Source organism: Puccinia triticina, chromosome 13A (assembly GCF_026914185.1).
Source record: "Puccinia triticina chromosome 13A, complete sequence".
Classification (NCBI taxonomy): Eukaryota; Fungi; Basidiomycota; class Pucciniomycetes; order Pucciniales; family Pucciniaceae; genus Puccinia; species Puccinia triticina.
The window spans coordinates 704,793-732,636 of NC_070570.1; the positions used below are offsets into that span (position 1 = coordinate 704,793).

Genomic DNA, 27,844 nt, shown 5'->3' on the forward strand with positions numbered 1-27,844 from the left:
ATGTTAAAGAGGGGCTTGACAAGAAGTGTTTCAACTTTCAACAAATCTAACATGAGAGCTGGCTACATACAGCTAACCCAGGAGAGCTTGCAACTTGGCGCGCAAACTCCGAGACTTTGTGCCGCAGCGGCCAGACTTGTCCGCAGCTCCAGACATCCGTGCGCGCGGACCGTGCCCGGGGGAACCCGGGGGAGGAGCCTGCAGGAGAGCTGCCTGCCGCCGACCCAAACCCTGCCTGCCGCCACCACCAACCCACCACCCACCACCGCCGAATCCATCAACCCCGCCACCGCCACCCCCAGTAAAATCAACCCCAACGGTCCTTTGGAACCATTGTGCCATTGGGGAACAATCCAACACACGTGAGTTATTTTGGTTTATCATCATCATGTGTGGGCCTTTTCTCACCACGAACTAATTTCTATGCCGCAATTGATCATTTCCGTAAAAGTAGCAGGTTCGGGATGGACAATAACTCCCGTTATCGTTCAGTTTCACCGTCCGAATACCGCGAATGGTTCCACCACCCACTGACGCCGCCTGCCGACAGACACGTGCCCTCGCTTTTTGATGGCACTGCTCACTTGGTCGCGGATCGCAACCGCCGCCGGGACGCCTTCATACAAAGCCAGCAAAGACCGTCTCACGTCGACCCATCACTCTCGGGCTTACCTCCAGCTTCACCAGCCACCAGCCGATCGAGCGCAGCCACCAGCCGATTGAGCGACTTGATACTATCTCAATCATTGGCTACACTCTCAACAACACAGCCAGGCACTTCCCAATCGTGCAGGATCCACTTCGGGCCGCCCTGAGGTTCCCATAAGTATTGAGTTCATCCTATTTACGCCCCTTCCCAAACCTCCTGCTGCAAACCCCCGCAAGCGACGAAGCCTAGCTGGTTCCATTGGCCCCCAATACAATAAAGTCGAATCGGAACCTGGCAAGCTGATGATCAACTGGGACACTCACAACTACGATCTCGAGAGTTTCAAAGCTGCAGCAATCAATGAGATTGAACACAGCGAAGACGAGGGGCTTGGATTCTTTGCCCGAGCCCAAGCTCTAAAAGGTAACATTGTTTGGAATGCGATTATCCCAAATGGACGCGTGTTTTCAGCAGCCCAAAAAAAAAGAATCGATTCCGATGAGATATTCACCCAGTTCCTCCTGGTTGCCGAGGGCACTCCGGAAAGCCGCCAGATTATATGTTGCTTGGTCCAGAAAGATCCGATAGTTGTAGCTCAGGTAAGTGGCTTTTTCCTGTCCACCTCAACCCAGTCGGAATGTCTCATTTGATGAGCTAGACAGGGAACTGAGAGCAGCGAGCACGAGGCGGGTCGAGTGTGAGTATGGTGTGGAAGGATCATATCATTGCACATCATGAGAGAAAGGAGAAGAAGGAAAGAGAAAACATGAAGAAAGAAAGAGAAGAAACATAACCGTACCTGAGAGCAGCGAGCACGAGGCGGGTCGAGTGTGAGTATGGTGTGGAAGGATGAGGAGAGGAGCCTTCCACGCCCGCTGTCTCAGGTATACAAAGAACATGTGAAATGAAGTGAATATGTGTGTGACATGTATGTGGCAGATGACAAAGAAGCAGAAACAGAAAAAGAAAGGAAACCCTGGTAGACTATCTTAACATCATTGACCTCATTTTGTGTGATATTTTAGAAAGAATCTGCCTACAAACACCTCAGGACCATGCATGCCGGTCCCAGCTCTGAAGAAACTCCATCCGATGGGCCCTCCGCAGGTGCACAGGAAGCGGCTTCCCTCACGGACTTGGTGCAGCAACTTGGCTGTATCCACGAACCCGCTGAACACCTGACTAGAAGTCACGAGGTCGGCGTGTTCATCAATCCCGAGAACCCCAACGAGTTTTTCAAGATGACTCCCAAGCGAATTGCTATGTGGGCCAAAGCGATTGTGAGTGTGTTCTATTCCCTTTATTCCCTTGGGATGTATGGCTGAGGATCTGATCTGACTGCTCATGAGATTCATAGAAGACCAACCCCGGCCAAGTCACCCTCCGTGTTCCCCCAAAATCGGACAGCTTTCAATTTCAGACCAAGGAGGATGTACCGCCGCCTCAAGCTCCAGTTCACCCCACACTTCCAGCTCCCGTTTTGGCCGCGTTTCAGTATCCAACAACGTCGGCCGGATTCCAATATCCAACACAGTTTGGATTTTCAATGCCTCCGGGAGTGTTCTTGAACCCAATGCAACTGGCCGCCTCGCAACTGGCCGCCTCGAACTCAATGACCGGCCCGACCGGCCCCAGCACCCCAGAACATCCCACCCGGGCTTTGTCACCAATAACCCCTCCAAGCGGCGAGGACCACAGCCTCGAGGATTTCCTCGAATTTGCACACGTCAATCCAGATTCCCCCGGAGTCATTGAGGGGATCGGAACCCTTGGGATCACTCACTGGACTATGTTCAAGTCCTTCAGTTCTGACGAGCTTGCCAGCAGAGGTATCCCCGAAGGCCCCGCCCGATCCATTGTCTCATCTGCAAAGAAATATGCGCATCACTTAATGAAGGTTTCTAGAAACCAATAAGTATCTTACTCCCCCGATCCATTCTTATGTACTCCTTTTCCTTATTGTTTCAAAGTCATCAATACATTGTAGCTCCAGCATTCTAGCCTCCTTCCGACCATCTCTTTATGTAAATTCTAACCTCCTTCCAACCATCTCTTTTTGTAAATAAAACTGGTTAACGTTGTTATAATCGATAGTCCATTTGAAGGAGCAATCAATAGTCCATTTGATTGGTCCAAGATGAGTTTGCGCATCACATGGGTCTCTTGGAATGGGAGGCTCTTGGAACGGGAGGATCTCAGCAGACCCGTTTTCCCAATGAAGTCTCAATCTTGTGGTGGATCTCAGCAGACCCGTTTTCCCAATGAAGTCTCAATCTTGTGGTTAATTACATCCGGAGTCAGATAAATATGCAGAAAAACCGAATGTTAAGTCAAAGAATCGAGCACATTGATTACAAAGTAATGTTACAAAGAATTGAGCAAGTTGTTTATCAATACAAAAAAACGGGCAGCCGGTAGTCAAAAAAACGGGCAGCCGGTAGTCCGGGGATCCATTAATCGGTGTAACCAGACCCTCGGAACAGGCCTCGCATGAGTTCGTCGGTGAAAACAAGCCTTGCAAAGGCCTCGATTGCCTCCCCATTGGTTTCGCCCCCATCAAGTTCGCCATATTGTCTGAGTGATGATTTTAACACACTAAAACCCTTTTCAATTGGGTTCAGGTCGGGGGAGTAGGCCGGAAGATAGATCAGCAGACAGCCGTGATCCTCGACTATGCGTTCGATGTTCCCGTTGTGATGGATTTGCGCATTATCCATCACAACGATGCTTTGGGGTCCTGGGTATGGATTCATATTTGGAAGCTTCAAAAAAAAAAGTGGTCAGTTAGGATGCCGCGCGCAGAATCCATCAAGCTACTCACCAACACATGCTCTAAGTATGTCTCGAAATCGATTCGCTTGACAGTTTCAGACTGTATCATCACTGCAACCAGCCCACTCAGGGCCACCGCTGGGATTAAATTGAAGCGGTGGGTAGCCCGCGCTACCGGGAGCCGTGACGTCCTCTCACCCACTTGAGCCCAACCCCGAGTGCGGATCACTGCATCCAAACATACCCCGCTTTCATCTTTCAGAGAGGGAGGGTGTTAGCTACTATATACAAATAAAAATTCAGAGAGAGAAGAAATAAAACTGACCAGTAAAGACGAGGCATTCAGGCTCAAAGTTGGCCATCAAAAGGAGGTACTTGGCTCGTTGAGTCCGGTCTTGATTCGGATTTACCTCACGCATAGTTTTTTGACTCATTTGGAGGCGTCCATGAAGCTCGTTTGAGATGGTTTGGACTGAGATTTGGAGGTTGCATTCAGTGGATAGTGCCTGCTGAATTTCTTGTAGGTAGCACCAGGGGGGAATGTGTGGCACTCTCTAGAGAGTGCCAGACCGTATGTTCCTTAGGGAACTGTGTCAGATTTCAACAGTTTGTGTATGTGTGAATCAAGCGCCAGAAAATGTTGATGTTGTTTCAAACTAAAGCTGATCTCATTGGTAACTCAATATGGCAGAAAAACAGATTTTCACCTTGGCCAATGCATGAATCCATTGCAAATCAACTTAAATTGTATTTGAAGGCTTAGTAGGCTCTGGGCTCAGGTCATGGGCTACTTTCACAAATTTAAGATGCAAAAACAATGATTCTTTTGTGGGATCTCATGAGGTATGATTCTAAATTATAGCTACATAAGGGCAGCAGTAGGCTGAATCATAAATCTGTCTGTCCCAGCACATAGATTATAATTTCAGGGAGGTTGAATCAAACCTCATAGAGCCCAATATTTTATAATTTCTCTTTAGCAGAATCTCAAGACCTCCAAGGTGGTTAGAGTAGGCTCAATGGTGCATCCTTCCTGGAGCCAGGTGGATCTGTGAAGTATGATGATGGAACTTGCAGCTGCGGAGCATGTATGAGTTTCTTGGTCCTTGCTTTCTCACCAGCCCCTCTGAGCCATAATCACACAGGAGCTACATCTTCTTCTCAGTGTTGATTCATGGTCCACATTAGACCTGGGCTCAGTCCGGTAATTGTCAATGGGGACATGTGGTGGGGATTAGCATCTCCACCACAGGATCTAAATGATGCTTCCAAATCCTTGAGTCCAGTGACCGGAGCACAGTTTTAGCACTGTGTAATGGGTGAGCTTAGCACTGCAAGCTGTCATAATTGGCTGCTTATGGTTGTGAATTGGGCGGTATAGGTTTAATGTCAGGGGAGGTGGAGGGAGGATCACAATGGATATGTGTGATACTCACAAAGGTGGGGTGGTATCCTGCTTCCAAATTTCAAATAGGATAGTTCCCAAGAGGCAAATTCATGGCTTTGATGCAGGTTTGCCACCCGCCGTGACATTGCTAGAGTGGGCTTGGGCTGCCATACTTGGTTTAGTAACCTGGTTTGGCATCAGCAGTGGAGATGCTACACAATCTGGTGAGTTTGCCTGGTCATGGGGCATCATTTCTGTGTCACTTGCGTGACATGTCCACTCCTATGTTCGGCCGAACGTTAGGGTGGACACATACATGCTGGGTCCACCAGGACACCCTTGATGATGCTTGGCCACACATCAGGGTGCTAGGAAATATGTTATGTATGTATCAATAACAGCTGGTCATCGAAGACATTGAAGAATCTGGATGACCAGCTGTGCCAGTATTCAAACGACCGGTATGGCCAATCCAGCTTGTCATCAAGAGAGTAGCTCCCCTCGATGACCGGTCTATACCGGTCATCAAGTGGAGTTACATCTCCTCTCAATGACGGGTACAGACCGGTCACCGAGCGGAGTAGCAACTCCTCTCAATGGCCAGCCTGTACTGGTCATCGAGAGGAGTAAGTTTACCCTTGATGACTGGCACAGGCTGGTCATCGAGGGGAGTGACAGCCTCGACAACCACCTGTACTGGTCATCGAGGGGAGTAACGACTCCTCCCGATAACCAGTACAGCTGTTCATCGAGAGGAGCTGTAACTCCCCTCGATGACCCGTACGGGAGGTCATCGAAGGGAGTCACAACTCCTTGTGATGACCACTTTTAGGGAAGAGTTGTAACTCCCCTCGATGAACTCCCGTGCGGGTCATTGAGGGGAGTTACAGCTCCTCTTGATGAACAGCTGTACTGGTTATCGGGAGGAGTCGTTACTCCCCTCGATGACCAGTACAGGTGGTCGTCGAGGCTGTCACTCCCCTCGATGACCAGCCTGTGCCAGTCATCAAGGGTAAACTTACTCCTCTCGATGACCAGTACAGGCTGGCCATTGAGAGGAGTTGCTACTCCGCTCGGTGACCGGTCTGTACCCGTCATTGAGAGGAGATGTAACTCCACTCGATGGCCAGCCCAGACCAGTCATCAAGGGGAGTTGTTACTCCCCTTGATGACCAGTACTGACCGGCCATCAAAGGGAGTCACAAGTCCTCGATGACCAGCTGCCATCAGTCATCGGGAGGTGTAACTCCCCTCAATGGCTGCTCAGTATTGGTCATTGAGGGTAGTTACAACTCCCCCCAATGAACAGTACAGACCCGTCTTCAGGAGTCGTTGCTCCCCTTGATGACCACCTGTACTGAGCATTCAGGGGAGTAACGACTCCTCCCAAAGAATGGTAAAGACCAGTTATCAGGAGGAGTTGTTACTCCGCCTGCACCAGTTATCAAGGTGTGAACAACTCCTCCCAATTGCCGGTACAGATTGGTCTTCCAGAGTAGTTGTTACTCCCCTCAAAAACTGGTACAGAAAAGTCATTGGGAGGAGATTTTACTTCCCATCAGCCTTGTTCTGGTGCCTCAAACTACAGCACTTCTTAAAAAGCTTGCTCTGAGGGAGGGGTCAATTTTGAGTTTTTTATCTTGTTAAGCGACCACTTATGCCTCATCATCATGTATTCAACCTGGTGTGGCTACAGCCATTAGGGATTTTTTTAACTTCTACAATTTTGAGATTCATGGCTTGAGAGCTGGAGCATACAAATCCTCTCACTTTGTAGGGTCCAGTGGCATTGCCATCTCATAATCACAGGACTTGGAGTAGTCCGGTGCACCCAGCCTGAGTGCGGGCAGGTGGCAGTTGCTCCAGTAGTGCCCCAGCATTCATTTCACATCCTATACAGCCATGTGTACACTGAGGATGCAAGGCATCATAATCTGGTGACATGAAAAAGAATCTTGCAAATGTGAGTGGTCCCAGAAAACTTGCTTTCTGGGAAGCACTGTACACATGGACTTTGCAGCAACTTGTTAGAGGAAACCAATCCTGCCAGAAAAAGGGAGAGAAGACAATATCATAAGCCTTCATACAACTGCATATACCCCCATGCCAAGTTGGCTTGGATGAGTGATCACCAATTGGCCTACACATGACACACCCATATGAAGATACTTATCACAGATGCTCTCTGTTGAAAGAAAAACTTCGATGCCTATGGCAAGGGAATTGAGGATCAGTCATTGGCATGTCCTGCCAAATCAGAATATGAAAGATGAAGAAATCTAATCTTATGAGCAAGATATACTAAAGTTGAACAGCAATTCATGAGGAGTGACTCATGAGTTGAACTATCCAACATGCATAAAATCATCATACTCACATGCAATAGTTCCTAATGAGTTATAAAAAAAAATTAAACAAGAGGTGAACACTGACATTTAACTCACTTCAGACCAGCATCATGATAAAATTACGGCCTGGCACTCTCTAGAGAGTGCCACACTTTCTCCCCTGGTGTAGATCGTTGGGTTGTCGGTGACTAGCTCCAAGAGAAACAATCGTTCTTCTTCACTGAGAGCCAAAGGGCGCCCCCTTTTTTCGTACGTTTCGGGATCGACGACAACCAAACGAGTCTTTTCGTATAGAACACACCACCGTCGGAGGGAATCAGAACTAACCTCAGATCCATTTGCCGCGTTGATTTCGGCGAGTGGTTTTCCATCAAGGGCTGCCCGAACAACGATGAATTTGAAGGAGGCTGAATACTTGACAAACATGGTGTCTAGAGGAGGGATCAGCTTTGTGACATTCAAGGGAAATCAAATAGGAACATACCTGTGAGAGAATCCAAGCTGCAATGTCAGTGGCGACTGCTGGGTTTGATGATGGTGGTGGTGGCTGGATTCGACAGCGGCGGTGGATGGAATGGACAACGGGGATGGATGAAATTGGTGGCGGTGGCAGGCTGGCGTCGCTCGGCAGTCGATTCGGCGGTGGTGGGTGGTGGGTTGGTGGTGGCGGCAGGCAGGGTTTGGGTCGGCGGCAGGCAGCTCTCCTGCAGGCTCCTCCCCCGGGTTCCCCCGGGCACGGTCCGCGCGCACGGATGTCTGGAGCTGCGGACAAGTCTGGCCACTGCGGCACAAAGTCTCGGAGTTTGCGCGCCAAGTTGCAAGCTCTCCTGGGTTAGCTGTATTGGATCATGGTTAATGTGTTTTTCTTGCCCAGAACTGCAAACTATCTGAATTAAATTAACACTGTTTGCCATCTATTATTCGGCATCAAAACAGACGAGATCAGCTACATTGTGTCGGGGCTTATCTCTAACCTATTCAACTATTTGCCCGGTTTGAGTGACGTGGCCTATGCGGTCTTCTCCTTTGGCTCCTTAGAAAATGGCACACCGAGGGCGGGAGGCCGTATGGTTGCCCGGCACACTTCATCGATCCTGCTCTTGCGACTTGATCACGCTCAGCTCAACATTTGCAACTCAATTCGAGGTAGTGGGTTCATGTTTCGCACTGAGTATGTATGTACTGAGATAACTTCCCATACTTGAGTGACGGAGCCGTTCTATTCAGGCAGCTTAGGTCCAACCGTGCACCCAATGTATGAGGGGGGTATGATGTCGTATTGGGCGATTGGCACAACAGACTGCAGGCCTCTTGGGCCAAACATCTCTGAGCAGCATTGCTCCGCTGAGTCAGGTCTAAGGATATGTAAAGCTACAGTTTTGGCCCTAGCCATCGTTGTGACGGGCGCCGATTGTTACTGCTGTATCAACATGCTTGCTCATGATGAAAAAGAAATGTAAGTAAGAGGGGCTTGAAAGCCTCTCTGTTTTGTGCCAGTCAACCTCCCACCATTTTTGTAGCCAACATCCTCTTGTTTATTTAATTTATACCATTGCTCATTTTGAAGACTGGATGTTAGCCCGGTTCTTACTTTATGGCTTCTCAGCTGTCCTGGCTGTTGACACCGCTTTTGAACCAGCTCGTGATGGTAAACAGTATTTTCAGACCAAACAACCAAAGTTATTGATCACATATTGATCATTCTGATTGCTTCTTTTTCAATCATATCATATGGTCCCAATAATATGCAGGTGCTAGTTCTTCTTGTTCGTGCCATCTTGGGCATGAAGGCCCCTCACAACTTCAAGTGTTGCAGCCGGATCAATGTCAGTTCCTTGTTGGACATGTCAGACAATAGTAAAATTGAAATTCTGATGTGATTCTTATTATTTTCCTCTTTGGAACTATTTAACAGCAAAAACTGACCACAAGGATGACTACACAATCACACTGGATGGGCATATACAGAGGCATGTTCCACCTAATGCTTACCGAATTGGTAAATAGCTATGAAAAAATCACATGTGGATGATCACACTTGCCTGATTAACAATCATTGCATTTTCTTACAAATAAAACACAGAAGGATTGGGATATAACACACCAGAGGAAAAACACCTGCTTGACACAAGGGATTTGATTTTTGATCTTAGAGAATGTAGGTCATTCAATTAATTATCTCCCAAATCAAACAAAATCAGATTAAATATCTCTTTTGCTCATGCAATCCATTGGCATGATATCCTAGCAGCCAGGCCATCAAGTAGAAGAAAATTGAAGCGAGCTAGAAACAAATTGACTCTGGAGGATGGAACAGTCATTAAAATTCCTAAAAAGGAATTTGATAAAATTGGTCAATAACCTTCTAACCAAATCTTAATTTATATTATTGATGTTACTTTTTTTGATTGGTGTTATATTATTTGTATATTACAGGATCATATCCGTTGACTGAAAGAGAAAAAAAGGATTTGGCTTTTTTGAATACATCTATTTCACAAGATCAATCTATGAGTGCCTGGGATTGTAAGTATACTATTTTCCTAAATAAGCAGATAGGATTCATTTAAAAGAGGTTTTGGTGTTGATTTGAAAACTTTCAGTTCTGGTGATGTCAAGATTTGAGCAAAAAATAAGTGAGCTTACTCAAACCTCATTATTATTTTACCAATCCCAAAATGATGCTGACGTTCATGTTTTTCTGTCAAAAATTCAGGTCAACTAAGATTCCTTGACAATGATCTGAAGGAGCTTAACCAATGTTTCTTTCCTTTGAGCACAAGAGACAAAGATTCAATGAAGGAAAATTTTGAGTTTGAAATCATGAATTACAAAATTGATCCAGATTGGCTTTATCAGCTGCTGCAATCAGCCAAAACAATTAATAAGAAGATAAAAGTACTACATCAACTCAAGAGGAAGGAGATTGGTGTCTTGGGAACACTTCAAAGAATAAACGAGATAATGAAACAGCAAAATATAGAAATTGAAGAAGTTGTGGAATGGACGGGAATTTTCATTCAAGATGTTCCAGAGAATGTGAAAGAAACACAAGAAGCATTTCTGAATTCATTTTTAGATGAAATCCGAGATGGCATGCATCAATGGAAATTGATTTTTGGTGATGAAGATGACAAGATGATTCATTATTCAATGAAAGTGACTGATTTCTTGTTCAAATATGGGTTCATAAAAGAGCAAGGTGTAAGGAAGATTTTTCAAGATGATGAAATGTTGTGGAATGCGTGTCATTTCAATGTTGTTTATCTTCAAGCAAATTTGCTGCATTTCAATGAAAATCCATTCTATGGCATGCACAAAATTACTCAGCAATGGTTCTGGCCATATGGTTTCCAATTTCTAAGTGGTAAGTTGCGGAATTTTTCAAACAATTTGTTTTGGAAAATGTGTACTCATCTTGATCCTTGCTTTTACAAACACAAAATGAAAAAAAAAGTTTTTACCACTGAGGATGATCAATTAATGATAGATTTTCGATTTGCAATTAAAAATTTGTATGATTGCTTTGAGACATTCAACAAAAATAAGAATCAAGAATGGGACAGATTCAAGGAGAAATTTTCAATGAAGCTATACACAGATCAAATGTTGGCCAGTAACAAAGCAGAACCTCTGGAATTCCTGGCTGCCAAAAGAGAGAACAATAATTTTCAATTGGATATTCCAGATCAAGTTTTGAATGATGTTTACCACCTCACCTTTTTACTCTTACATTCCAAATTTAGATCTGACACAAGATCTGTTTGTGAAGTTTTAGATATTATTGAAAAAATTTATCCTGGTGCCATTGCAGAAGCGCATGAAAGGGCAGAAAATTCCAAGGAGCAAATTGAATACATCGTTGAATCACAAAATTTACTCCTGGCAGCCTCAAGGTATGAATACTTAACTCTCATGATGAATAGCTTAACCTCACAATACAAACCATACAACTATTCAATCATTGAGAAACCAAAAACAACTTTCCACTTCAATTATCTGGTATATAACTGGGGATCATTCCAAGTTTATTATCGCAGTTCAATATCAAAGACTTTTGAAGATTTTGAAAAAGCCGTAAACAAAATTGAAGGCAGTCACAAGATATATCCACCACAGCTCACTCAGTTGAGGCAGTTGACACATTGTCAAAACGAGAAGAATGCCTTTGAATATTTTGATCAAGAGACAAAAAGACTTGAACAGGCTATGATCAAAGAAAGAACACACAAAGATTTTTGCAAGCTTATTTCCAAAGACAGCTAATTACCTGATCGAGTTTGAAAATCAAGCTACAATATCAGGCTCAACAAAGATATTTCCACTTTGTGTTAATTTTTAGCATCTATTTTTCCTCATGATGAATTTTTTGAAGCTTTAGGCGCCATTTGGACGCCACAGTACACGTGATAAATCATCAGATTTGCAACGCGCAACCCCAAATTAACCCCCCCCCCCCGTCTCCACCAGGACCTCCAGGGGTCGCGCAGCATAAAATTGATGATTTATAACATATAACGCGATGTCCAAACAGGGCCATAGATAGACTGAGATTCCTTGTCTCCCCTCAAAATTTTCCTTTGTTTTTGTTCTTCCATCATGATTATCATTTCTATTAGGTTATATACTTTTCTTGACAAATGGATACTCTGCTTCTCATTTTGTTTAGATGTTTCCTTGCCAAATACAGTTTTTGTTGTGATTTGGATCTTTCTGGTTCTGGTATCCATGGGTTTGAGAGGCTTTCTTTCACACCCCCTTTGCACAAAGATTTAAGACTGTCAATCAAAAACTTCCAATTTTTTTAGGAGTATCTGATATCAATATCGTGCTTTGGAACCGAAGGATTGTCAGAGCTTGGGTGAGCCATCTATTAAGTGAAATGATGTCCACCTGCACAAACAGAATTTATATTTTCTTCATTGAGCAGAGGCAAGGGGACTGAGGTTAACCACTTGCTGCAAGCCAGGCCTTACAAACAGAGACATTGGATGTAGAAGCCAAAGAAATGAAAAGCTCTGCATTTGACTCAGACTGCAAGACCTTGACAAATCGGACGTATTCTTCGGTTGAAATGTGGTCGAGAAACATCGAGGAGAGCAGTTTCAGTGCTTCGCCCCGCACACTGACTTTTGCTGAGGGGCCTTCGTCTTTGACGCTCACACCGGTATTCGGGGACACCGACTTGATGTCGTCGTTGCCGTGAGTCGCGCGAAGAACGTCAACTAGATCATCCACTTCGCTCTTCGAAATTTCATAATCGGGTAATCTCACGCGGTTGGGGGATGCAGTACAAGTGATGGTTTGAGGAACAGTCTCAAGACGAGCATTGTCGGACGTGGGCGTATCTTGCATTTTGTAAAACTTCTTTGAGTTTCGGCAATTGATTGAAGCAGGCGACTGATCCGTTGATACTCTTTCGAATTGGGCAGCTTGTGGGGGGACTTCTTCGGGTCTTGAAGGAGTGTACCCGGTCGCGGAGATTGTTCTGCCAAACAGTTGCTCGGCTAGATCGGACCAAGGGATCGGATTAGTTCTCAGGCGGACGAACTTCCTTTTGGGATGGGCCTGAAGTATTTCAAGATAAGCGGTAGTGGTTAGCAATCAGACCAACATGCATCACCATGAGAAGATGAGACTGGACTGTAACCTTTATGAACGCGGTCCAGGTTTGATCGTCGGCGGTGACCATCCTGGCGATATCATCCCACCCAAAAGCCGAATGAGCTAGGAGAAATTTTTGGTCGATGTACAGTTTTCGGAGTGAACCTTTCTGATTCTTGAGCTGATCAAGGGTGAACACGACTCCAAAGCGCTTGTTCATTTCTTTGGTGACCTGAATCCAACCTTCGTCCTTGATGTTTCCGTTGTTCGTCGGCTTGCCCCAACCGAGTTGAATCTGATTGATGATGAACGTCAGGAGTGATATCTTCTGGTCGTTTGTCCAGTGATGGTAGCGCTTCTTGCTCGGGGTTTCTTCGTTTTCAGATTCTTCCGGAGCGGACTCGTCGTGATCGGATTCTGACGCAGCCTTCTTCCTTTCTTTGAACGACATCGTTGAGGCAGAGGTCTTCTTTGACTGTGATTGTGGGGTCTTGAGGGTCTCGCTTGGTCGTTTCTTCTGCGATGGCTTGATGCTGCTGGGGGGTGCAAAGGGCTGTGTCTCTGGCGGATGGGCTGCTTGTCCAGTGGGCTTCGGCGAGGTTGATGTTGATCCAAATAGTCTGGGATCGACTGGAAACAATAGAGGGTCGGTATGGCTCATGGCGAGTGGAGAGAGATGGGGAGATGTGTGCCTGAAAAGTACCGAGGGGAGTTGACCACTCGCAAGAATAGATTCCGCAGCGGCAGGATTTTGAAAACGGTCACCCGAACCCCCGGAAACGGTCATCCCAACCCCCGGAATTTGCACTCCCGGGTCCCCGGATCCGACCAAAAGCAGAAAAATATAGAACTCCGGGGGAATCCCATGCGAGCGATGGCAAGGGTCCTCGTCAAGCTGTGCAGCCGGAGTGGCGGTGTTCGCGCAACGATGACGAGCCTCCAGAGTCCAGCCAGCCTACGACTAGCAGCAATCTCTTACCATCTCCAAGGTTCCGGTGCCAGTCCCGTTGGCCGAAGCCTCGACGGTCAGGAGCGCAGTATCTTCGGCAGTCCTGCGAACACCCCACCCGGCCAACAGTCTTCGCGGCCATCCAACACCCCTGACCAGCCAACCCAGCATAATCCCCCTCCGAGCGCAAGCATAGAATGGTCAGATCCGAGCAATTATCGTTATTGGTTGCCCGTTCAGACTCGCTGGTCTGTAAGTCCCCTTGCATATCGCTTCACTCCAGTCCTTGCAGAAACTTCTTGCTAATCTATATTTTTGCCTCAAATCCCATCGTGACGGAGACTAGGACAATGACGCTTATGGACACATGAACAAGTTAGTGCTTTTCAGTAGAGTCTTATCCAATCCAAGCACTCCGTTGCAAGCAACCTGGCTGACTGTGCATCCAATCACGAATATCCATGATGGTTCATTTTTGAACATAATAGCACGAAATACTACGAGCTATTTGACACGATAGTGAACAAATTCTTGCGAGAAGAATGTAAAGAAGAAGAGCCATCGATGGGCCTAGTAGTCCATTCCGAATGCAACTATCTGAAGCCGGTCGGATTCCCAACACGGGTCATCGTCGGTTTAGCCACCGAACATATCGGGAGATCGAGCGTTGTTTGGAGGGTCGCTGTATGGTCCACTCGCGCGGAATTGGCCAAGGAGGAGGGGATCGATCCAGCAAGATTAAGAGACGATCTCATTGGCTGTCATGCCTTTGGGAACTTCGTCCATGTCTTTGTCGATCAGAACTCTAGAAAGAAAACCGAAATCACTCAAATCATCCGTTCAGGTGCTTCGCGCTTACTCGCCAAAAACCATTAACAAGACAAAATTCCATCCAACTTCATTCACAAGAATTTTGAATGGTCTGTCATGATTTCATTCTGCAGCTACTCCGTAAAACTTCCTCCAATTGTCTGGTACGGTGATGTTTGTATAATATGCGAAAGGGGTATAGCCAAGCTTATAATCTCAATAAACAAAGGGCATCTTGCTTTTCCGAACGGTCACGATGGGCATTATTCTTGATGCGGCATCTTTTGTCCCAGGTTGAGATACTGTGAGGTGTTCGGGTAGAGTGTTATCTCAAGTATCTGGATCTCGACTCCTCGAGATCACGCGCGGCCGAACGGGCCCTTGGCTTTCTCCGATTCGTAAAGCCTGTCTTCGAGATGTATTTTGAATGCCAACCTTCCATTGCTCCCAATCGATCCCAGTCTTTTTGGATCAGTCTCAAGCTCGCTAAAGCCCACCGAACAAGCCACCAATCCGCCAGAGACACGGCCCCTTACACCTCCCGCCAGCCTCACGTCATTGCAAAATAAATGGCCTACTTCCGATGCAAGCCAAACGCCCTTGACCCCTCAGTCGCAGACGAAGAAGACTGCTGCTTGAACGATGTCCTTGAAAAAAGAAAAAAAAAAAAACTGCGTCGGAATCCAATCAAGATGAGTCGGCTCTAGAAGAATATGAAAACGAGGAGCAACCGGGCAAGAAGCGCAACCATCACTCGACAAACGACCAGAAAACCGTACTCCTGACGTTCTTGATAAATCAGATCCCAATTCAAGTCGGGTTGGGCAAGCGGACAAATTACGCCAACTTGAAGAACGAGGGTTGGTCTCAGGTTGCCGAATAGATGAACGAGCGTTTTGGAATCGTGCTCACCCTTGGTCAGCTCAGCAATCAGAAAGATTCACTTCAAAAACTGTATATCGACCCGATGCTCACCGCGACAATCAAAGCGTTTATAAGGGTTACAGTCCAGTCTGCTTTTCCAATAGTGACTCACGTTGATCCGATTTCTAACTACTAGCACTTGCCTTTTATACTTCAGGAACATCCAAAAAAGGAAAGGTCGCCAGCATGAGAACCAATCATATTCCTTGGTCCGATCTAGCTGAGCAACTGTTTGCCAAAAACACTTTCACAAACGGCTACACTGCCTCAAGACCTGGAGAAGTCCTCCCACAAGTTCCCCAAGCCAAAGGATTGTCAATCGAACAGTCGCCGGCTTCGATCAATCATCAAAAGTCAAAAAATTGTCCCAAGAAGGAATATACATCGTCTGAAAATGATGTTACTCAAACCATCACTCGCACACCAGCCTCCCAGCGCGCCAGATTCTCCAAGTATTCCAACCAACAAATAGGTCTGATTCGACACGATCTTGCAGTCTGAGTCAAATGTGGAGCTTTTCATTTCTCTCGCTTGTAGTTGTACCTCAAATGTCATTGTTTGTAAGGCCTGGCTTGCAGCAAGTGGTCAACCATTTCCTCTGTTCAACAGAATCAGTATGTATGTCTGCTATTTGGTGGAGGTGAATATTGATTTGATTCACAGTATGAATACATACATTGAATGGGCTCAATAGTCAAGTTCGATAAAGTTCAGTTTTAACATTTCTTTGTTCAAAGGTGATCAAATAGAAGCCCGTCAAACCCATGGATACCAGAACGAGCGAGATCCAAATCACGACATAAACTGTATTTGCAGGAAACATCCAAAACTAAACCAATCATGAGAAACTAAATATGCAAAACTAACCCACAAAGCTGTAGTATCCATTTATGAGGAAACGGATACAGCCCAATAGAGCCGACAATCAAGAGGAAAGAACGGAAACAAATGCCAAACTTCAAGCGGAAGAAAGATGAGTAATGACCACCAAGCTGTAAGGGGGGAAAAGAAAGAAAGATGTGGGAAATAAACCAGAAGTGACAAGATCTTGTTGAGTGCAATCAGATAATGCCTAGAAATCTTTACCAAGTATGATTGTGAAACAGAAACAAGTCATGCATTCTTTTAAAAGAATCTTCAATAATTCTTTGCAATTTTTTCTTCCATCATAGCCTTTGCAAGTGTTTCAATGTCTTGATCAATTCTTTCGAAGGCTTTTTTCTCTGTTTGAGAATCTATCAACTTTCTGAACTTCACGAGCTGTGGCGTTTTTTCCCAACACTTTGGTGAGATGACTTCCAATTTTCCTTTAGCTTTCTCCAATTCTCTAGATGCCTTTGATATTGAAGTGCGGTAGTCAAATTGAAATAAGCCCCAGTTAAATACCAGATAATTGAAGTGAAAGTCTGTCCTCAGATATGAGCGGTGATTGTACTCATGTGATTCATGCATTTGGTATTGATCGGTTAAGTCTGCCATCATAAGAGATAAATATTGGTACCTTGAGGATTCCAATCCTATTTTTTTTGAGCAAATTATGTATTCAATTTGTTCCTGGGTGTATTGCAACTTCAGTGCCTCTTCCATGACACCTGGATAAAGTTTTTGAATTGAATCCAAAACTTCACAAACCGCTCTTGCAGGAGGCCCCTCTGGGGACAAATTCAGCAACAATGCAGTGAGGTAGAAAACATTTTTCAAGACTTGATTTGGGATATACAATCTGGCATTAAATTCCTCTTTTCTGAAATTCAGTGATTCCAAGTTTTCTGGTTTGTTGATGTCCAAGATTTTATCTATGTATACTTTGCTTGAAAAATCCTTCTTGAATCTATCCCATGCTTCATATTCAGGTTTTTTCTTCATTTCAGAGTCCTCCAAGCAATAAAACAAAGTTGAAAATTAAAAACAGAGATCTATTATTGATTGATCCTTTTCATTGGTGAAAACTATAGTTTTTTGTTCATATTTTTAAATAAAGCAGGATCCAAATTAGTATACATCCACCAAAACTTTATTATTTGCAAAATCAAGCAACTTACTACTTAAAAAGTGGAATTTGTATGGCCAGAACCATTGATGAGTAATTTTGTGCATTCCATATCTTGGATTGTATGCTGAATATAGCACCTTTCCACTAAGGTAATGAAAATTGCAATGACATACAATCCATAGCATTTCATCATCATGAATGATCTTTCTTACCCTTTCTGGTTTTATGAAATTATGTTTGAACAAGAAATCAATGACTTTCATTGAATAAAGAACAATCTTATTGTTTTTATCACCAAATATAGATTTCCAATCACTCATAAAATCCTGGATTTCATGAACAAATGAATCCAGATATGCTTCTTGTTTTTCTTTCATGTGTGCTGGAGAATCTTGAATGAACATTTGGGCCAATTTCAAAGCTTCTTCTGGTTGTGTATGTTGCTGAAACATGAGCTCATTTATTCTTTGAAATGTTCCCAAGACTCCAAGCTCCTTACGCTTGATTTGACTCAAGACATATATCTTGTTTTTGATTTTTTTAGCAGATTGTAGAAGCTGAAAAAGACATTCTGAACCAATATTGTACTTTCTCATGGCAAATCTGTGGTCTGATTCTTCCTCCATTGAATGTTTGTTTCTTACATCAAAAGGAAAGAAAAACTGCTCAAGATCCTCCAAATCATTGTCAAGGAATCTTAGTTGACCTGGATTATTGATGAAAACAAACAAAATGAGTATCCTTTTTGGAGTGTTGAAAAACCAATGAGGTTTGAGTAGGCTCACTTATTCTTTCCTCAAATTTTGAGGACACCAGAACTGATTTGTTTTAGAATCAACATCAAAAAAGACTTGTTCAAAAACCTGTATGTATCCACTTGTATATTTAAAGGGTTTGCTTACATTCCCAAGTATCTATAGATTGGTTTGGTGAAATAGATAAATTCAAAGAAGCCAAATATTTTCTTCCTCTCTCAGTCAATTGTAATGATCCTGTAGTAGAAAAATCATATAAAATTAAATGAATCAAGTATGACAATTTTATTAAACAGGGTTTGAGTAGGCTCACTTATTCTTTCCACAAGTTTTGATGTCACCACAACTGATTTGTTTTGGAGTCAACATCAAAAAACACTTGTTAAAAAAACCTGTATGTATCCACTTGTATATTTAAAGGTTTTGCTTACATTTTGAAGTATCTATAGATTGGTTTGGTGAAATAGATTCATTCAAAGAAGCCAAATATTTTTTTTCTCCCTCAGTCAATTGAAATGATCCTGTAGTAAAAACATCATATTAAATTAACTAATTCAAGCATGCTGAATAACATGTAGTGAGATTTGGTTGGAAGTTTATTGACCAATTTTATTGAATTCATCTTGAGGAATTTCAATGATTGTTCCATCCTCCATAGTCAATCTGTTTTCTTCCAGCTTTAATTTTCTTCCATTCGGTGAACCAGTTGCTAAGATATCATACAGATTTAATGAGCAACATAAATATTTGATATGATTCCAGAAAACTGTGTAAGAATGACTTACATCCCCTCAGATCAAAAATAAGGTTCTTTGTGTCAAGAAGGTGTTTTCCCTCTGGTGTGTTATATCCCAAATTCAATCCTTCTGTTTTTTTTGTATATAAAAGACAAGAAAATAAGCAACAATCAAGTTTAGTGTGATCAGTCATCTATGAGGTTTTCATAGAATGGCTATTTACCAATTTGAAAAGCATTAGGTGGGAAATGCCTCTGGATATGCCCATCTAGTGTGATTGTGTAGCTGTCCTTCTCAGATGTTGCTGGGAAATAGTTCCAAATGGGGATATCATGAGTATAAGATTATCCTTCCTATTTTCTTCATGTCTCATTTCCAAAAAGGAACTTACGGTCCTCACCCGAAAGATGGTATGAACGAGAAGAACCAGCAGCTGCATATGATCAGGGCCAAATGATATTACAAAAAATAAAGCAATCAGCATCAAGCATATACGGTACTCCGTGCGGATTTGTAGTCAGTCAAGCTGGGTTGATTTGTCTGAAAAAGATATGCACCATCATGAGCTGGTTCAAAAGCAGCTCTCACCGCCAGGAAAGCTGAGAAGGAGCCATAAATCAATAGCCGAGCAAACATTTAGGGCTTAAAGATGAGCCCTGGTGTAAATTCAATGAGAGACTGTCTGCTATAAGAGGACAGATAATACGGGGACAAGGTTGACTGGATCAAAATAGAGGGGACTTCAAGCCCTTCTTTTATCCTTTCCCTCAAGAGCGAGTGGGCTTCCTTATAGATTTGAAACCTCAGTCACCGGCGGCCAGTCACGTACACAACGGCAAAAAATCTCTGTACATAAACTAATCCTTAGACCTGACTCACCGCGAGCCATAACTGCTCGGAGCTATTTGTCCCGAGCGGCCTGCAGTCTGTTGTGCCGATCCCCCAATCCAACATCATGACCCACCCATACATTGCGTGCACGGCTGTACCTAAGCTGTCCACATAGAAGGGCTCTGTCCAGTGTGGAACATGAAACACAAGCTTAGCTAAGGCAGTCGTGGTGAGAGGGTCTGGGCGGCAGCCCAGTCTCACCAGAGAGGCTTACACCAAGGTTTACAGTTGACACAAGGCCAAGGTGGGGAATTGTGTCAGCCTGACCTCCCCAACCCAACCAAAAAATTTGGGCTCTCTGATTATAGATTTGAAACCTTCATTGACGGCCAGTCATGTATATAATAGGGGGGGGGGGGGGGTTCAAAATTGAATTTTACTAAACTTTGGAGCCAAATTTAAGGCCTTTATGAACAAAAATTTAAAATTTTGAGAAAATGCACAGCAGCAGGTGATGCTGGTAATCAGTGCAATTTTTCAATTTTTGGAAAAAATGTTCATAAACACTTTAAAATGTGTCCTAATGTTTTGTAAATTTCAATTGTGAACCCCCCTAATGGCATGTACATAAATTATATCCTTAGACCTGACTCACTGCAAGCCATAACTGCTTGGAGATATTTTTCCCAAACAGCCTGCAGTCTGTTGTACCAATCCCCAATTGGAAATCATAGTGGAGGATACTGGACCTGCAAACAGTGAACCTTGCAGGAGACAGCAGAGATGGGCCTGGATTGCCATTGGGATAATCAGAGCGGTATTTTCTTCTGGTTCACTACCTGAAACATGTGAAGTATCTGCCCAATGCTAGCATTGGGTGTGGTGGAAGTGAACTAGCTTCTTTCTTCAAGGTGATCAGCTGTGGCTGTGGAGTTCTCCTATTCCTTTGATGGTGGTGAATTTGACGGCGGATCAGGAATGCATGTTGTGGAGTCTTCACAAAGAATTGGGTCATTGCAATGAAGCAGAAACACTGTGGCGCATCAGGGCACGGTTCTGGTGGACTGGCGTTATGTGGAGTATTCACAATTTGATTTGGAGTTGTGAGGCTTGTCAGTGACGGAGTTTTTTCCAGCAGAAGGAAATTGACAACCCTACAGGAGAGGAGTCTCTGTTCAGTCGGATTTCTTTGGATGTGGTGCACATAAAGGCAGGCAAATTCAAGTATCTATTTGTGGCCCGGGACAATCTGTCTGGATGGGTAGAAGCTCAGCCTTTGTTTAATTGTACGGTGGAAAAGGTCAAGCAAATATTGTAAGAGGATTGTTTTGTGCGCTTTGGATGCATATGTCTTATAAGTTATAATGGTTGATGGCGGAGTGGAGTTTTGTGGTAGCTTGCGGAAAATAGTTGAATTGTGCAGAGCTAAATTTGGGCATGTCATGGAGTACTACCCAGAAGGAGTGGGGAAATCAACCTATCAAGAAATCTCTGGTCAGGCTATGCAGCAAGGAAGGGAGGAAGTGGCAACAATAACTACCTGTGGTGTTATTTGCGGATTATATTTCCACGAAACTGGGGGCGGGGCTGACAGCTGAAGGGTTGCTATTTGGGTGCCAGCCGTTAATTCTGGTAGATATTGAGATGTTGAATTAGCTGGAATCGGATATTGATTTCTGGAAAGTCAAGACGGCTGAAAAATTGCTGGTGGCAAGAGCTGAGCAATTGTTGCAGTAGGAATCCATTGTGGCAAAAGCGGCAAAAAGGTTGCGGGAAAGCCAGCCTAAAGTGGTTTGCTATTGGAACAGGAATTTTGCTCATTGGATCCGGGATGCGCTTTACAAGAGCAACTTAGTGCTGCTTTACACCCGGAAATTGGAGTCCCAATGGGGGAAGCTTTTTGCTAGCCATTGGAACGGACCTTATCACGTAGTTCTCAATTTCCGGGTGGAAGCTATCAGCTGGAGGAGCTAGATGGTACTCTGTTGACAGGATGGGTGGCGGAGAGTCAAATAAAGTGGTTTTATGTGCCCGGAACTACAAATTTTGATCAGACTACGGATTCTGACAACTCAGAGGAGATTGTGTTGCCAGTGGAAGACAGCGTTTTGGACAGCTCTACACAAAGTTCTGGCTCTGGCTCTGCAGACAAAAATGGTGTTGCGGATCTTGACAAGTCTTCTGCGTCAGAGGACAAGCTGCCAGAAATTATGGCCCTGTGGAAAAGTTGTAGGTTGGCGGAGCCCGCTGGGACAGCCGTCCAACAACCGGGGTGGGGTGTGGCCGCTAAAAGTGATTAATTGGTGAGGGGGTGCACTAGCTGGTCTGCAGACAGAGTTACTAGCCACCCCATGATGTTTGTTACCCTATAGAGTTTGTTTTCATTTTTGTTATACTTTTCACTGGCTTGTTGTCTATCTGTATTATAGGAGCGGGGTATGGGGATTTTTGAGTGGAAATCCTACTGGGGCCATTGCATAGCACTTCAAATCAAATCAATTCAATTATTTGTATTTGTATTTGTATTTGTATTTGATTTGATTCGAATAATGCCAGGGCATATTTTTGCTCGAATATTTCCTCAAATTGCCACCCGGGGCCATTTGGGCCCCGGAGGAGCTCCATTTTTTTCACCTTTTTCTCTCAGAAGATTACATAGAATACACGCAATACATAGTATACATGCTAAATTGAAATAAAATGCGTCTTAATATGTGTCAGACGGGCTACTATAATAAGTTAGAGCCCGGCTAACTATTCTATTATATGAAGTTGCGGCACAAAGGGCTGCTAAAGATAAGATAAAAACTACAGTTCTTTTTAGTAGTAGAGGCGCAGAGCGCCGCTCATTGAGTCGCGGGACCCAATCAGAGGACTGCGGCGTAGTTATCTCATTGAGTCGCGGGACCTAATCGATGAAGACCAAGTTGAGGGGCAAATGGTAGAACTCCAGCCAAAAAGAAACGGCCGGAGAACTAGTAATGAACTTGTTAAAACCCGTTCTCAAGCTAAGAGAATGGGCTGCAAGACATTCTCCAGTTTGATTGAACTAGGAGAGTGTCAACAGAAAGACCAATGTGAAACGGCCGGAGGAGTGTAGCAGTAAAGTGAACTACAGAAAATAAGAATTATTGATCTACAGAAACAAACCAAAACACCTTAAATGTCTTTTTTGATGTTTTTTGTGATTTTTGGAAGTTTTCTTTTGAATATCTCCAAATATTCAAATATTTGATGAATCAGTATTCGAGTGTCCCAAAAAACATGTTGAATACCACTGTGCTATGCACTGACTGGGGCAGACCAGGTACCTTGCGGTGTTTATGGATGATTTCTCTTGGATTGCGGCACATTTTCTCTTAAGTTCAGGATTGCGGATTGCTTTCTTTGGCCTCTGTTTCTTTCATGGTGTTTAAGGCGGAGTTGAAAAAAAAGAAGAATAAAAATGTAAGAATGTAGTGCAGTGATAAGTGGTTCTCATTCTGGGGTGGGCGGCACTGCTTGCAAATTTCTGTGATTTGTTGTTGGTGTTTTCTCTAGGCTTTCTTTTTGTCCTTTTTCTCACATGGATCAAGTGTGGAAAATAAAGTTATATTTCTCACAAACACTCCGCATAAATTTTTGGGGTGGGAGGGACTATATACAACAAGAAGGAAAAAGCTGAAAACCTAGGAGGACGGCCTTTCTGGCTGATTGTCTCAATCTCTTCTCATTTGTGCTCAGTTCCTCTCAAAAAACAATATGTATCATGTACTCTCTGTGTTTTGTTTTCTTGAAATATACATGGAAATGTATCATTACCCGTAGGGAACCATAAAATTAGATAGGAATGTAGAATATAAGAAAAACAAACAATAAAGAGTTACACTTCACGTAGGTTCCAGACAGGCCCAGTGCAGGGAGATGGTGTTATTTTGGGGGTAGGGTAGTGTTAAACGGGTGGAGAAACAATTTACAGGTGCCGGCCGGGTCCGGTGTGAGGCAATGGTGTTGTGTTGAGGGCAGTGTATAGTCACTAAGTGTTACATGGGTGGAGCAAGGATGTACTGGTATTTATGTGGAGATAGTGCTGTGTTGGGGGCCGGGTTACAGGTGGAGTAATGCACGGGTGTTACATTAGTGATGTGTATTGTAACAGTTGGTGATGTGAGTTTGTGGGTTGAGTGGTGGTGGGTGATGTGGACGCATGTGGCCAAGGAGGATGGGGACTTGGAGCTGGATTTCCAGGGCCAAAGTCCTGGAAATTGAGGTGTGGATGGAGATTCTGAAAATCTTTTAAAACAGGCCCAAAGTGCTGCCCCTATGTAACATGAAAGTCTTGTGTGAGTCTATCTATAGTATATGTACAACAGAGTAGTAGCCATGAGTGCTCCTCCAGAGAGGCTGTTAAGCTTGGCCCAGACCCGCTCACCACAAGTGTCTTCCTGGGTAAGGGAGGGTAGTAACTAAGACGTATGAAATTCCTGAGAGTGCACCAGAAAAGCCCCTCCCCCTCTCAGCAGCACACCTTGGCTTACTTTTGGTGCCCCCAGGTTTTTTTTGCATCACCCCCTCCCCCCCTTGTCAGCAATTATGGTGTTCAAAGTTGGTTTGCATAATTTTATGCATGCATAAATCATAAAATCATAAAACTATTTGGTGAGGAAATTTTGTATTACATAATCAGACAGTCATATCCCCTGCAAAAATGATTTTATGATTTATGCATGCACAAAATTATGCAAACCAACTTTGAACACCATAAATGGTAGGCATTAAAAATGGATAGGCATGAAACGTGTACAAATGGAGTCCAAGAATTAAGGGTGTTATTATGGTTATGGTATTCAAAATTGCATAAGATTTTTTTTACATAAAATCATAAACTGCAATTTTGGCTGGGAGATGTCACTTTAAGTTTTATGCATGCTGACATCTCCCAGCCAAAATTGGTTTTATGATTTTATGTAAATAGTGACATATGCAACTTTGAATACCCTATGCTTATGTATTTAATTGAGTCTTTGGCACGAGGCAACCACATTGTTGGTCTAAGGCTGGCACCCAAAAAGTGCCCCCCGGGTGGAACCACCCGGGTGCGGGTGGTCGGGATGGGGCCAACACCCCGCCCGAACCCCCGGGTGGTTTGGCAGTACTTAATGGACGGGCTTGGGAGGTTAAGTGTAGCAAGATAACGGGTTTTGGTGCTCCGATGAGGCGAGCAATGTGTGTACCTAGAGGCAAGGAAGGTAGACAGGGGAGCATATGGAGTGAAAAAAAACTCAATTGGAGTAAAAAACATATGTATCAACTAATTTATATGAGCGTTGGGGGAAAAAATGCATGGGGAGAGAGGGATGAGGAACTATATTGGGCTGTCGAGTAGCTGATACCATCCCTTGAGACACAGTAACTGCTCAAGGGTTTCAGGATCAAGTGATGCGCGCTGCCAAGAGACTACCCGACGGCCTTTAGAGAAGACTCTCTCCAAGGCTGCACTTGTAGCCGGAATGGCCAAGTAGCGCCGAGCCATCTTTGACAAGATCGGATATTTTGATTGTCGGCCAGACAAGTACTTCAAGATTGGTTTTCCTTTGCATTCAAGGTCTTCTTTGAGATAACGATCAATCTCCGCCTCGACTGTGTCCAGCTCAGTTGTTGGTTTGTATAATTCAGAAGAGAAGAAGCTAGATGTCTTCTTCTTTGAACCCGGGTTCAACTGGGTTTGCTGAGGGGGATCGGGCATCTCATTGAAAGTCTTGGAAACCCCACAGAAAGTTGTGAGGATCGCCTCGACTGGCATATCATAGTGCTGCTCCATAAAGGTTTTGTTTCTTTTCCAGACGGCAGTCTTGAAGGTTGGGTCGAGGATCATTGCACATATGTAGCTTGGTTTGCCAAGTGCGCAGCAAAGGTAGCTTTCGATCTTGTTGATGATCTGGGTGGCAGGTTGGATGAGCTGTGCTTGGTCATATAGACCATGTTGAACTCGCTTCAAGTGCTTCATCAAGACTATATAAACAGGGAGTGCGGTGTTTAAGGTTGGGTAGTTGGATCCACAGAGCATTTGTGTTGCTTTGTTAAGAGGCTCTAGCAAGCGCATCAGGTTAGCTGCTTGATCCCATTCTGGCATGGATAAGATGAACGATCTCGTCTCAGAAGTCTCATTGCAGAAGTGGATGCAAGACCGGCGAAGTTGGATTGCACGGTTGAACATCGCAAAAGTCGAGTTCCACCAAGTAGCCACATCAATCTCCAGGCAAAATAGCTTGGCACCGGATTCCTTAAGCTCTGGCTGTACAAATTTGACAACCTTACAAAAGTGTTCACGGCGTTGCGGAGAAAACCAAACGTAAGTGCACATGCCATGGATTCTCTTGAGGATAGTTTTGAGGTTGATTCCATTGCCTTCCGGATCGGAGGTCAGATGCGAGATGCGCATGACTGTGTTGCCAAATCCGGGCGCATCAGGATTGTTGGCATTCTGTTCGTCATCGTCATCTGCCATCGAGATTTCTTGACCATTGTGGTCTTCTTCAACGCCGCCAAGGACCGCAAGACCCGCTTTCGCCCCTAGATTTATGATGTGGGCAATGCAACCTAAAAGGCGGGTCTCGGTGTTGAAAGATGGTATCTGAACTTTCAATTCTCAAGCCATCGCTCCGTTCGTAGTCGCATTATCGGCAGTAATGGTGTGTAGTTTGCTGAGGAGGTTGTAGTCTTCAAGCACACGATGGAATAGGTCAGCAAAGTTTTTTCCGGTATGCTTGCCTGATAATAAATATGTCCAAATATCACATCAGATCGAGCACAGACAGTGAATGAAGAGAGCGGAGGAAAGCAGTATGAATCAAGAGTACGTACCTCGTACATTGGGGACTCCAATGGTCATATCAATCATCTCAAAATCTTTATTAATAAAGTGGGCGGTTACACCCATGAAAGCAGTTGAGTTCGGGGCTGTCCATGCGTCCTGGGTAAAACTGATGAAATCCTGGCGCTGGAGATATTGAGCCTTCATCTTTTCTTGAGAATGGAGATACACCCTCGTCAGGTGATTTGCCATAGTCTTTCGATTGATGGGGTCCATCAACTTCGCCGCTTCTTCGTTCACGAGTCTGATCAAGTTTTTGAACAAAGGCCTATCCACAACCAAAAAGGGGAGATCGGCCTCGGCAATAAAGTAAATCAAAGCCGTCTTCAGGGACTCTTGGTTCAACTGTAACTAAAAAAATTGTGGGGCCTTCAGCATGACTGATACAAAAAAAAATACAAAAGTTAAGTTGCCGGAGATTTACCTTTGGGGCCAGCTGATGAGTCTTGGTCCACCGTCCAATGCCAGCTTGAGATTTGTCAATCTTTTTACTGAGCTTTGGATCAACAAGTTGATGGATATTTTGAAGGTGTTCGTGGAAGTTTTTTGTGCTGCTACTTTGATCCTTTTTCAACTTTGTGCCACAAATCACGTTAGTCTTACCCACAAATTGGCAGACTGCATGGGTTCCAGATTCAGTTTCTTTGAAATAGGTCCACACCCAACTGCGCTTCGCGGAATGAGCTTGAGATTGGCTAGATTTTTCTCCTTCATCTTCAACATTGATCTCAATAACATTGGGGTGGTTCAAGGTGGAACTGGTGGAATTTCCAGCGCCAGCAGGAGCAGGGTGAGATGTTTTCTTGCGCTTCATCGTGACTGAGGGTGCTAAAGATTGTCAAGCCTGCGAGTGCACGGCCTCAACTCCGCTGCCAGGCAGCCAGCAGCTCAGGGGTAACAAAAAATTTGTTCCACCCGGGTGGTTTCGGATGCGGGGTTCGGGATGAGGCTAACCCCCCGCCCGAACCCCCGGGTGCCAGCCTTATGTTGGTCTGTAAAAAAGGACAGTGACCCCAACGTGACTTGAACACGCAACCTTTCGATGACCGTTGCTGGAGTCGAACGCGCTACCATTGCGCCATGGAGTCTGTTGTTAAATTTCTCTTCCATTGCCGGCGTATAGCCCCCATTGTCAAATCATATAATTCCTGCCATCACTACACCGCAGAAGCGAAGGATGTTTCTTATTGATTAAGACATGACACTATTGTACAAACGAAAAACGTGGAGAT

The 27,844-nt window shown here is 44.3% G+C and overlaps 3 protein-coding genes across 3 annotated transcripts; 2 read left to right on the forward strand and 1 right to left on the reverse strand.

Moving 5' to 3' along the window:
- Window positions 1–12,103: 12,103 nt before the first annotated feature.
- Window positions 12,104–13,421, reverse strand: PtA15_13A61 (uncharacterized protein; the record flags this gene model as incomplete). Its single annotated transcript, XM_053162739.1, has 2 exons — window positions 12,104–12,663; window positions 13,046–13,421. The coding sequence occupies 2 exons, from the start codon at window positions 13,419–13,421 to the stop codon at window positions 12,104–12,106; spliced, it is 936 nt and encodes a 311-aa protein (XP_053026217.1).
- Window positions 13,422–13,625: 204 nt separating this feature from the next.
- Window positions 13,626–14,585, forward strand: PtA15_13A62 (uncharacterized protein; the record flags this gene model as incomplete). Its single annotated transcript, XM_053162740.1, has 3 exons — window positions 13,626–13,961; window positions 14,056–14,084; window positions 14,198–14,585. 3 exons carry the CDS (start codon window positions 13,626–13,628, stop codon window positions 14,583–14,585), a joined length of 753 nt encoding a protein of 250 aa, XP_053026218.1.
- Window positions 14,586–15,629: 1,044 nt separating this feature from the next.
- PtA15_13A63 (uncharacterized protein) lies at window positions 15,630–18,137 on the forward strand (the record flags this gene model as incomplete). Its single annotated transcript, XM_053162741.1, has 2 exons — window positions 15,630–15,895; window positions 18,089–18,137. 2 exons carry the CDS (start codon window positions 15,630–15,632, stop codon window positions 18,135–18,137), a joined length of 315 nt encoding a protein of 104 aa, XP_053026219.1.
- Window positions 18,138–27,844: the final 9,707 nt, after the last annotated feature.